Source organism: Haliotis rufescens, unplaced genomic scaffold (genome assembly GCF_023055435.1).
Source record: "Haliotis rufescens isolate VD_foot unplaced genomic scaffold, xgHalRufe1.0.p SCAF_3, whole genome shotgun sequence".
Lineage (NCBI taxonomy): Eukaryota > Metazoa > Mollusca > Gastropoda > Lepetellida > Haliotidae > Haliotis > Haliotis rufescens.
The window spans coordinates 58,420,196-58,433,672 of NW_025964001.1; the positions used below are offsets into that span (position 1 = coordinate 58,420,196).

Genomic DNA, 13,477 nt, shown 5'->3' on the forward strand with positions numbered 1-13,477 from the left:
GCTCACTCAGTCACTGTCTGTTCACATCTGGCATTAGATAATTGACATATCACATATTGGTTTAATGATATTATTTTCCTTAGTCCTTCACTGAAATGATAATTTTTAACTTCCAGATTACTAGTGGTACTAATGAATTAGAAACAAAACTTTTTAACATGTCAAGACACCGAAAGATAATTGGTTGGGTTCTCCGTTAGAGATCACATATTATTCACCATTTTGTACAAACACCGGTTATAAAATGTCATGGAGTAGTCAAATAAAATTGTCACTCAAAAGTCATTTTGATCCTTTTCTGATTTCTCTTTTTGTGTGTGTGTGTCAGGTTCGTAAACCAACTTAAAAAATATGAGGCTTAGGAATCTTGGGCTAAGTACAGATGTACACCTGTAGTTGTTGAGCAAAATGATTTTACAGTAATTGAATCATGCAGTCAATGGCTAAGATTCGGTGAACTTTTGTAAGAATTGTATTAATTTTGTGAAATGATTTTTCAGACCGCATTTGTTCGAGGGCACCGTCGAACTCCCAGTGACATTGAGTTCAAGGAGCTCACCCGCAGAGATGCTCAGACCGCCATGAACAAGGAGCTGCAGAAGCTGGTGCAGACAGCCGAAGGTGGAATGAAAGATGTGAGTATGTCCTGTAACTTCACACTGGTGTTGTGGATGTATTTAACAGACACTGATGATGTCCTTGCCATGAAGGTGGAATGAAAGATGTGAGTATGTCTGTCCTGTAACTTCACACTGGTGTCGTGGATGTATTTAACAGACACTGATGATGTCCTTGCCATGGAGGTGGAATGAAAGATGTGAGTATGTCCTGTAACTTCACACTGGTGTCGTGGATGTATTAAACAGACACTGATGATGTCCTTGCCATGGAGGTGGAATGAAAGATGTGAGTATGTCCTGTAACTTCACACTGGTGCCATGGATGTATTAAACAGACACTGATGATGTCCTTGCCATGAAGGTGGAATGAAAGATGTGAGTATGTCCTGCAACTTCACACTGGTGTCGTGGATGTATTAAACAGACACTGATGATGTCCTTGCCATGAAGGTGGAATGAAAGATGTGAGTATGTCCTGTAACTTCACACTGGTGTCGTGGATGTATTAAACAGACACTGATGATGTCCTTGCCATGAAGGTGGAATGAAAGATGTGAGTATGTCCTGTAACTTCACACTGGTGTTGTGGATGTATTAAACAGACACTGATGATGTCCTTGCCATGAAGGTGGAATGAAAGATGTGAGTATGTCCTGTAACTTCACACTGGTGTTGTGGATGTATTAAACAGACACTGATGATGTCCTTGCCATGGAGGTGGAATGAAAGATGTGAGTATGTCTGTCCTGTAACTTCACACTGGTGTTGTGGATGTATTAAACAGACACTGATGATGTCCTTGCCATGGAGGTGGAATGAAAGATGTGAGTATGTCCTGTAACTTCACACTGGTGTTGTGGATGTATTAAACAGACACTGATGATGTCCTTGCCGTGGTGGAATGAAAGATGTGAGTATGTCCTGTAACTTCACACTGGTGTTGTGGATGTATTAAACAGACACTGATGATGTCCTTGCCATGTAGGTGGAATGAAAGATGTGAGTATGTCCTGTAACTTCAAACTGGTGTCGTGGATGTATTAAACAGACACTGATGATGTCCTTGCCATGAAGGTGGAATGAAAGATGTGAGTATGTCCTGTAACTTCACACTGGTGTTGTGGATGTATTAAACAGACACTGATGATGTCCTTGCCGTGGTGGAATGAAAGATGTGAGTATGTCCTGTAACTTCACACTGGTGTTGTGGATGTATTAAACAGACACTGATGATGTCCTTGCCATGAAGGTGGAATGAAAGATGTGAGTATGTCCTGTAACTTCACACTGGTGTCGTGGATGTATTAAACAGACACTGATGATGTCCTTGCCATGAAGGTGGAATGAAAGATGTGAGTATGTCCTGTAACTTCACACTGGTGTCGTGGATGTATTTAACAGACACTGATGATGTCCTTGCCATGGAGGTGGAATGAAAGATGTGAGTATGTCTGTCCTGTAACTTCACACTGGTGTTGTGGATGTATTTAACAGACACTGATGATGTCCTTGCCATGGAGGTGGAATGAAAGATGTGAGTATGTCCTGTAACTTCACACTGGTGTTGTGGATGTATTTAACAGACACTGATGATGTCCTTGCCATGGAGGTGGAATGAAAGATGTGAGTATGTCCTGCAACTTCACACTGGTGTCGTGGATGTATTAAACAGACACTGATGATGTCCTTGCCATGGAGGTGGAATGAAAGATGTGAGTATGTCCTGTAACTTCACACTGGTGTTGTGGATGTATTAAACAGACACTGATGATGTCCTTGCCATGAAGGTGGAATGAAAGATGTGAGTATGTCCTGCAACTTCACACTGGTGTTGTGGATGTATTTAACAGACACTGATGATGTCCTTGCCATGAAGGTGGAATGAAAGATGTGAGTATGTCCTGTAACTTCACACTGGTGTCGTGGATGTATTAAACAGACACTGATGATGTCCTTGCCATGAAGGTGGAATGAAAGATGTGAGTATGTCTGTCCTGTAACTTCACACTGGTGTTGTGGATGTATTTAACAGACACTGATGATGTCCTTGCCATGGAGGTGGAATGAAAGATGTGAGTATGTCCTGTAACTTCACACTGGTGTCGTGGATGTATTAAACAGACACTGATGATGTCCTTGCCATGAAGGTGGAATGAAAGATGTGAGTATGTCCTGTAACTTCACACTGGTGTCGTGGATGTATTTAACAGACACTGATGATGTCCTTGCCATGGAGATGGAATGAAAGATGTGAGTATGTCTGTCCTGTAACTTCACACTGGTGTTGTGGATGTATTTAACAGACACTGATGATGTCCTTGCCATGGAGGTGGAATGAAAGATGTGAGTATGTCCTGTAACTTCACACTGGTGTTGTGGATGTATTTAACAGACACTGATGATGTCCTTGCCATGGAGGTGGAATGAAAGATGTGAGTATGTCCTGCAACTTCACACTGGTGTCGTGGATGTATTAAACAGACACTGATGATGTCCTTGCCATGGAGGTGGAATGAAAGATGTGAGTATGTCCTGTAACTTCACACTGGTGTTGTGGATGTATTAAACAGACACTGATGATGTCCTTGCCATGAAGGTGGAATGAAAGATGTGAGTATGTCCTGCAACTTCACACTGGTGTTGTGGATGTATTTAACAGACACTGATGATGTCCTTGCCATGAAGGTGGAATGAAAGATGTGAGTATGTCCTGTAACTTCACACTGGTGTCGTGGATGTATTTAACAGACACTGATGATGTCCTTGCCATGGAGGTGGAATGAAAGATGTGAGTATGTCTGTCCTGTAACTTCACACTGGTGTTGTGGATGTATTTAACAGACACTGATGATGTCCTTGCCATGGAGGTGGAATGAAAGATGTGAGTATGTCCTGTAACTTCACACTGGTGTCGTGGATGTATTTAACAGACACTGATGATGTCCTTGCCATGGAGGTGGAATGAAAGATGTGAGTATGTCCTGCAACTTCACACTGGTGTCGTGGATGTATTAAACAGACACTGATGATGTCCTTGCCATGGAGGTGGAATGAAAGATGTGAGTATGTCCTGTAACTTCACACTGGTGTTGTGGATGTATTAAACAGACACTGATGATGTCCTTGCCATGAAGGTGGAATGAAAGATGTGAGTATGTCCTGCAACTTCACACTGGTGTTGTGGATGTATTTAACAGACACTGATGATGTCCTTGCCATGAAGGTGGAATGAAAGATGTGAGTATGTCCTGTAACTTCACACTGGTGTCGTGGATGTATTAAACAGACACTGATGATGTCCTTGCCATGAAGGTGGAATGAAAGATGTGAGTATGTCTGTCCTGTAACTTCACACTGGTGTTGTGGATGTATTTAACAGACACTGATGATGTCCTTGCCATGGAGGTGGAATGAAAGATGTGAGTATGTCCTGCAACTTCACACTGGTGTCGTGGATGTATTAAACAGACACTGATGATGTCCTTGCCATGAAGGTGGAATGAAAGATGTGAGTATGTCCTGTAACTTCACACTGGTGTTGTGGATGTATTTAACAGACACTGATGATGTCCTTGCCATGAAGGTAGAATGAAAGATGTGAGTATGTCCTGTAACTTCACACTGGTGTCATGGATGTATTAAACAGACACTGATGATGTCCTTGCCATGAAGGTGGAATGAAAGATGTGAGTATGTCCTGCAACTTCACACTGGTGTCATGGATGTATTAAACAGACACTGATGATGTCCTTGCCATGAAGGTGGAATGAAAGATGTGAGTATGTCCTGCAACTTCACACTGGTGTCATGGATGTATTAAACAGACACTGATGATGTCCTTGCCATGGAGGTGGAATGAAAGATGTGAGTATGTCCTGCAACTTCACACTGGTGTCGTGGATGTATTAAACAGACACTGATGATGTCCTTGCCATGTAGGTGGAATGAAAGATGTGAGTATGTCCTGCAACTTCACACTGGTGTCATGGATGTATTAAACAGACACTGATGATGTCCTTGCCATGGAGGTGGAATGAAAGATGTGAGTTTGTCCTGCAACTTCACACTGGTGTCGTGGATGTATTAAACAGACACTGATGATGTCCTTGCCATGGAGGTGGAATGAAAGATGTGAGTATGTCCTGCAACTTCACACTGGTGTCGTGGATGTATTAAACAGACACTGATGATGTCCTTGCCATGAAGGTGGAATGAAAGATGTGAGTATGTCCTGCAACTTCACACTGGTGTCGTGGATGTATTAAACAGACACTGATGATGTCCTTGCCATGAAGGTGGAATGAAAGATGTGAGTATGTCCTGTAACTTCACACTGGCTTCATGGATGTATTAAACAGACACTGATGATGTCCTTGCCATGAAGGTGGAATGAAAGATGTGAGTATGTCCTGTAACTTCACACTGGTGTTGTGGATGTATTAAACAGACACTGATGATGTCCTTGCCATGAAGGTGGAATGAAAGATGTGAGTATGTCCTGCAACTTCACACTGGTGTCGTGGATGTATTAAACAGACACTGATGATGTCCTTGCCATGAAGGTGGAATGAAAGATGTGAGTATGTCCTGTAACTTCACACTGGTGTCGTGGATGTATTAAACAGACACTGATGATGTCCTTGCCATGAAGGTGGAATGAAAGATGTGAGTATGTCCTGTAACTTCACACTGGTGTCGTGGATGTATTAAACAGACACTGATGATGTCCTTGCCATGAAGGTGGAATGAAAGATGTGAGTATGTCCTGTAACTTCACACTGGTGTTGTGGATGTATTAAACAGACACTGATGATGTCCTTGCCATGTAGGTGGAATGAAAGATGTGAGTATGTCCTGCAACTTCACACTGGTGTTGTGGATGTATTTAGCAGACACTGATGATGTCCTTGCCATGTAGGTGGAATGAAAGATGTGAGTTTGTCCTGTAACTTCACACTGGCTTCATGGATGTATTAAACAGACACTGATGATGTCCTTGCCATGAAGGTGGAATGAAAGATGTGGGTATGTCCTGTAACTTAACACTGGTGTCGTGGATGTATTTAACAGACACTGATGATGTCCTTGCCATGAAGGTGGAATGAAAGATGTGAGTATGTCCTGCAACTTTACACTGGTGTCATGGATGTATTTAACAGACACTGATGATGTCCTTGCCATGGAGGTGGAATGAAAGATGTGAGTATGTCCTGTAACTTCACACTGGTGTCGTGGATGTATTTAACAGACACTGATGATGTCCTTGCCATGTAGGTGGAATGAAAGATGTGAGTTTGTCCTGTAACTTCACACTGGCTTCATGGATGTATTAAACAGACACTGATGATGTCCTTGCCATGAAGGTGGAATGAAAGATGTGGGTATGTCCTGTAACTTAACACTGGTGTCGTGGATGTATTTAACAGACACTGATGATGTCCTTGCCATGAAGGTGGAATGAAAGATGTGAGTATGTCCTGCAACTTTACACTGGTGTCATGGATGTATTTAACAGACACTGATGATGTCCTTGCCATGGAGGTGGAATGAAAGATGTGAGTATGTCCTGTAACTTCACACTGGTGTTGTGGATGTATTTAACAGACACTGATGATGTCCTTGCCATGTAGGTGGAATGAAAGATGTGAGTTTGTCCTGTAACTTCACACTGGTGTTGTGGATGTATTAAACAGACACTGATGATGTCCTTGCCATGTAGGTGGAATGAAAGATGTGAGTATGTCCTGTAACTTCACACTGGTGTCGTGGATGTATTAAACAGACACTGATGATGTCCTTGCCATGTAGGTGGAATGAAAGATGTGAGTATGTCCTGTAACTTCACACTGGTGTCGTGGATGTATTAAACAGACACTGATGATGTCCTTGCCATGAAGGTGGAATGAAAGATGTGGGTATGTCCTGTAACTTAACACTGGTGTCGTGGATGTATTTAACAGACACTGATGATGTCCTTGCCATGAAGGTGGAATGAAAGATGTGAGTATGTCCTGTAACTTCACACTAGAGATATGGATGTATTTAGCAGACACTGATGATTACGACAATGAAGAGTCAGTAAGAGTACCAGTCATAACTTTTTCAATAATATATAGTTGCAAATAAATACCCCATAACCCGCCCTGAAGAACACAGGCTGCACATAGATTTCTCAGCAGGAAAACAGCACGAGTTAGCCTCAGCTTTGAAACAGCTGTTTTCTATCAATTTTCATTTTTTTTATTTCTTTTACAATTGCAGATTGAAAGATGTCGGTAAGATACATTTGTTGTAGCAGGATCACAAGAGGTATATGTAGTTTTATGTGATCTTCCTTCAGTTTTATACCACTCGTCTCCAGTTCGTGGTATAAAACCAACGCAGGATGCATAATATTAGTTATTTGCTCCATACGATGTCATATTAGGTAAGCAGAAAAATATTGGGCGAGGCGTGAGATTTGGCTTGAAATTTCCAGCTGCTGCATCTTGATTTTGAGGTTTGTGGTTTTGGGGTGTGAGGTGAGGTTAAATGGGGTTTAACGTCGCGTCCAAGATTATTGCACTTATATAGCGACGTGCATGTACGTGTGTGTGTGTGTGTGTGTGGCTGCTTGTACACAGTATACTGACTCCGAGCCGACCAGTCCTTGTTTTAGCCCCTTGATGCCGAGCGCTAGACAGGGTAACAACAAGTACCATCTTTTAACGTCTTTTGGTATGACGCGGCCTTGGACCGAACCCCGGACCTTCCGCTCTCCAGGAGGACGCTCCACCACTAGGCCACGGAGGCGGTCTCATCATTGGAATGTAACAATCTTGGTCATATCCATTCCAACAACCTATTCTTTTTTCTAGTTAATTTTGTTTGTTGAATTCAGAAAGTGAATTTAATTTTCAGAAAATCCGGACTGAGTTTGATGGTTTTGAAGGTCTGTTTGCCCGCTTCCTCAGTGAATCGGGTCCATCCGTCATCTGGGATAAGATCAAGCAGCTGTCTGATGAAACTGTAAGTTCCGTGTTCCCTTTAATATATATTACCGTATTTTCTTGAGTATACTGCGCACCCATGTATAACGCGCACCCCCCTCTAGCGGATTCAGTATTTTGGACCCCAAAAATCGAATGTCAAGTGCAGAAAAAATTACACCGTAGATCTACCCCTTCAGCGAATTCCGGTAAACGAACAGGTGATGAGAAACTTGGTCAGTACAAATTCGAAATTTGAGATAAATAATCACCAGACATGTTGATTTACCGTTTAAATTGTATTTTTTGTTCTGCTAGGCATTGTTTTACATCCATGGATTAAGATTACCTTGTGTATTTTCTCGTAAACTAAGCCGGAAACAGCAATCAGCTGTACAAACAATTTTTCTTGGAATCTACCGGTGATTCGGTCAAGACACACCCAATGATAGGATTTCAATGCAAGGATCTGGAACATTTCATGCCTTCAGAATCACTGCTACATGATTGATGCCCAGTGAAATGTGTTTGACTTGCAGCTGTTACAAATGATAAATGTTACATGTCGTCAGCATTAGTGTGTAAGGGTGATCTGTATAGTATGGTTAAATACATGTGTGAAAATGGGTAGTCAGATACGGCCAACTGAGGTGAGTCAAATAAGGGATAAACCTACTGTGTTTTCCATTTAGAGGTGTTAAACATAGATTTGATACTCATTCAAGAAAGTGATTTTCACTCCTTACTTGTAAGTGATTGGGTAGGCTAGTGGTAGGTTAAAGCATTTGTTTGGAGGTGTTTGTGTATTTCCCTCAGGTTTGTCACTATGGTGGTCTGCCTACACCAGACCCTGCTCGGATAAAGGAACTACCTGATAGCCTAGCTCCACCCCAACTCTCTAACTGATTCACAATGTGTCTGTGTATTTCCCTCAGGTTCGTCGCTATGATGGTCTGCCTACACCAGACCCTGCAGCCTAGCTCCACCCCAACTCTCCAATGATTCACGATGTGTCTGTGTATTTCCCTCAGGTTCGTCGCTATGGTGGTCTGCCTACACCAGACCCTGCGGCCTAGCTCCACCCCAACTCTCCAACTGATTCACGATGTGTCTGTGTATTTCCCTCAGGTTCGTCGCTATGGTGGTCTGCCTACACCAGACCCTGCCCGGATAAATAAACTACCTGATAGCCTAGCTCCACCCCAACTCTCTAACTGATTCACAATGTGTCTGTGTATTTCCCTCAGGTTCGTCGCTATGGTGGTCTGCCTGCACCAGACCCTGCTCGGATATAGGAACTACCTTAGCCTAGCTCCACCCCAACTCTCCAACTGATTCACGATGTGTCTGTGTATTTCCCTCAGGTTCGTCGCTATGGTGGTCTGCCTACACCAGACCCTGCTCGGATAAATAAACTACCTGATAGCCTAGCTCCACCTCAACTCTCTAACTGATTCATGATGTTGTCTGTGTATTTCCCTCAGGTTCGTCGCTATGGTGGTCTGCCTACACCAGACCCTGCTCGGATAAATAAACTACCTGATAGCCTAGTTCCACCCCAACTCTCTAACTGATTCACGATGTGTCTGTGTATTTCCCTCAGGTTCGTCGCTATGGTGCTCTGCCTACACCAGACTCTGCAGCCTAGCTCCACCCCAACTCTCCAATGATTCACGATGTGTCTGTGTATTTCCCTCAGGTTCGTCGCTATGGTGGTCTGCCTACACCAGACCCTGCGGCCTAGCTCCACCCCAACTCTCCAACTGATTCACGATGTGTCTGTGTATTTCCCTCAGGTTCGTCGCTAGGGTGCTCTGCCTACACCAGACCCTGCAGCCTAGCTCCACCCCAACTCTCCAACTGATTCACAATGTGTCTGTGTATTTCCCTCAGGTTCGTCGCTATGGTGGTCTGCCTACACCAGACCCTGCTCGGATTAAGGAGCTCCTCAACCAGCTGGTGGTCATCAAGCTTAATGGCGGCCTTGGCACGGGAATGGGATGTAAAGGACCAAAGAGTGTCATCTCCGTCCGAAATGAGCTCACGTTCCTTGATCTTACTGTACAGCAAATAGAGGTATGCTAACTTTTGGAATTGCCTTTTTGATGTGTGATGAGTGTATCAGGTCCGAACATCTCTTATAGACCTCCAGTGATGTCATCCCATTGTTCTCAATTCGAGTTAAATCTAAAAAAAAGGGATGTTGTAATTTCCCTGGGATTTTATATATTTGCTATATAATGTGTAATAATATCCTGGGAGTCTATTAATACAACTTCCGTTCAGATTGTAACTTGTAATGAAATGTAAAATCAAATGACAGATGTTATCTTTATATTCCCGAGGATCTAACACACAACCTTCGTATCTCTAGCCCAGTGAGTGTACTACGGAGGTGCTGATAAATTGCAATACTTTTTAGAATGTCTTGTTCGAGAGCTGTACGCCAGCAACAGATATTTTATGCCTGTTTCCTAAGGTTCATGGAAAGTCTGTTTGAAACATACAGATGTTGATAAATGTTGTTTTAAGTTTCTTTTTTCGGCTGATAAGGTAGATAAAACACTTCGCCAATTTCCCTCAACACCCGGTTCTAGCATTCTGTCATTATTATTTTGGATACATATTTACCCGAAATGCTGAAATTGACTCTGGTTATGAATTATTAAGAATACATCTTTAGACTTTAGAAAAGACATGCAGGAATGTTACATGACTAGTTCAAGAAACAGATGATGCACAGATAGTTTAGTCATTTCTTACAATCTGTCCGCCATTTCTTCCCAAAATAATGATTTACAAGCAAAATTAGCTCTCTCTTTTTGCAACCATGCATAGCCTGAATATATTGTAAATATATTGTAAATAGCGTTTTGGATAAATGTATTTTTTTTAAGGGAATACTGGTTTGTGTCTGTTGACAAAAACATTTCTTGTTTATTTTCTTTATTCATTTTTCTTTTTATACTTGCGTTAATTCATATAAAAGCAATACAAGCCCTCCATGATTGGACAAGGAATACCAGTTGAGCACAACTCCAACAGCAGCTCTGGTTCTTCCATCCATTTAAGGAATTCTTCTAAATATCAGCCCAATCAATGGGTCAGAGTGCCCTGGGGAGCCTACAACCAAAGCATGTGACAGGCGCGATCAATTGGTCATACTCTCCCAGGGCGCTCTGACCCACTGATCGGGCCTGTCACATGCTTTGGTTGTAGACTCCCAGGGCACTCTGACCCACTGATCAGGCCTGTCACATGTTTTGGTTGTTCTCTCCTAGGGCACTCTGACCCACTGATCGGGCCTTTCACATGCTTTGGTTGTACTCTCCCAGGGCACTCTGACCCACTGATCGGGCCTGTCACATGCTTTGGTTGTTCTCTCCCAGGGCACTCTGACCCACTGATCAGGCCTGTTACATGCTTTGGTTGTTCTCTCCCAGGGCACTCTGACCCACTGATTGGGCCAGTCACATGCTTTGGTTGTTCTCTCCCAGGGCACTCTGACCCACTGATTGGGCCTGTCACATGCTTTGGTTGTAGACTCCCAGGGCACTCTGACCCACTGATCGGGCCTGTCACATGCTTTGGTTGTTCTCTCCCAGGGCACTCTGACCCACTGATCGGGCCTGTCACATGCTTTGGTTGTAGACTCCCAGGGCACTCTGACCCACTGATTGGGCCTGTCACATGCTTTGGTTGTTCTCTCCCAGGGCACTCTGACCCACTGATTGGGCCTTTGACATGCTTTGGTTGTACTCCCCAGGGCACTCTATAATAGACATAATAGAATAATAGACATTTTTTATTTAACTGAGAATATACATTAGTTTAACCAAACAGAAATGCATTATTTAGTATAGTCATACATTATCAAACCAGTTTAGAGGTGTGTGTGTGATTGAAGTCGAAATAATTAGTCTTCCTAAACAAGAGAATGTGAAAACTAATTTTGTATTTCTTGTATTTGCAGCATTTAAACAAAACCTACAACACAGATGTTCCGCTAGTATTGATGAATTCCTTCAACACAGACGAAGACACCTCCAAGGTGCTGAAGAAGTACGGACAGGTGAAAGTCAGTATCTACACCTTCAACCAAAGCAGGTAAGGAACTGCAATACATGGTTCTCAACTTCAGGGCTTGCTGTTATATACAGTGGAGTCTGTTGAAACAGGTAGGGGACTGAACAGTATACCGTATTCGACGTAATAAGCGCCCCACTCTAATAATATTAGATATTTGCTAATATATTGGCTAGTGAACAATCCCAATTAGCACCCCTTCCGATTGATCAATGTACACAAGACTTATTTATTCGTGTATAATACGCACTCGTGTGTTATATCACCCTTAATTATGGGCAATTAAATTCTGGAAAAATATATCTGTCGTATGTAAACATTTCAGGCTGTTAGCATAAACCACGAAAATTACGATCTTTCAACTCAAAATAATATTCTAATAAGTGCCCCTATTTCTAATTTTGAGAGCACCCTGGGCGCTTATTACGTTGAATGCGGTAGTCTAGTTTAGACAGAGGTCCAGATTAGTGAGAGTTCCCCAGTTCTCCAGTCATGTTTTGGCAGATTCCACTTTATATTGTCCTGTACTCGAATTTTGAACGACATCTCTTTTCGAACAGCCGTATTTTGATATTTATTTGTCGCTATAACGAGAGGTGTGACGTCATCAAAACATGCGTTCAGCCTGTCAACATTGGGTTCATGTGAAGAACTATACACCATTCGTCACCACTCGCCCCTTTCCGTAACTTGCAAGAAGACTCGTCACCCTATCGATGCATTCGTCACCACTCGCCCCTTTCCGTAACTTGCAAGAAGACTCGTCACCCTATCGATGCATTCGTCACCACTCGCCCCTTTCCGTAACTTGCAAGAAGACTCGTCACCCTATCGATGCATTCGTCACCACTCGCCCCTTTCCGTAACTTGCAAGAAGACTCGTCACCCTATCGATGCATTCGTCACCACTCGCCCCTTTCCGTAACTTGCAAGAAGACTCGTCACCCTATCGATGCATTCGTCACCACTCGCCCCTTTCCGTAACTTGCAAGAAGACTCGTCACCCTATCGATGCATTCGTCACCACTCGCCCCTTTCCGTAACTTGCAAGAAGACTCGTCACCCTATCGATGCATTCGTCACCACTCGCCCCTTTCCGTAACTTGCAAGAAGACTCGTCACCCTATCGATGCATTCGTCACCACTCGCCCCTTTCCGTAACTTGCAAGAAGACTCGTCACCCTATCGATGCATTCGTCACCACTCGCCCCTTTCCGTAACTTGCAAGAAGACTCGTCACCCTATCGATGCATTCGTCACCAATCACCCCTTTCCGTAACTTGCAAGAAGACTCGTCACCCTATCGATGCATTCGTCACCACTCGCCCCTTTCCGTAACTTGCAAGAAGACTAGTCACCCTATCGATGCATTCGTCACCACTCGCCCCTTTCCGTAACTTGCAAGAAGACTCGTCACCCTATCGATGCATTCGTCACCACTCACCCCTTTCCGTAACTTGCAAGAAGACTCGTCACCCTATCGATGCATTCGTCACCACTCGCCCCTTTCCGTAACTTGCAAGAAGACTCGTCACCCTATCGATGAATGTTATGTGCGAAAATATGACAAACCAATCAGAATGCACGTATGATTTCAAGTTCTTCGTCAAAGAATTCCTCAGAAATTATTTTTGATTTTACATATGTCTTGCATACAAAAATATACCAAAGCCACAGTTAAATGTGTTCAATCATACTGTAAAAATTCCGCACGTCCCAATGTGCTTTAAATTGCATCTGAAATATATATAATATATGGGGAAATATATGTGAACCATTTCGCAACGAGTTGACAATTGTTTT

General features: G+C 43.0%; 1 protein-coding gene across 7 annotated transcripts in view; it reads left to right on the forward strand.

Moving 5' to 3' along the window:
* LOC124151123 (UTP--glucose-1-phosphate uridylyltransferase-like) overlaps positions 1-13,477 on the forward strand; it is a 105,878-nt gene that overhangs the window by 69,140 nt on the left and 23,261 nt on the right. For all 7 annotated transcript variants that reach the window (XM_048403157.1, XM_048403153.1, XM_048403154.1 and 4 more), the window contains exons 2-5: positions 501-635; positions 7,521-7,628; positions 9,482-9,664; positions 11,562-11,695. In XM_048403157.1, the coding sequence (XP_048259114.1) occupies positions 501-635; positions 7,521-7,628; positions 9,482-9,664; positions 11,562-11,695 (560 nt within the window). The remainder of the gene's footprint in view (positions 1-500; positions 636-7,520; positions 7,629-9,481; positions 9,665-11,561; positions 11,696-13,477) is intronic.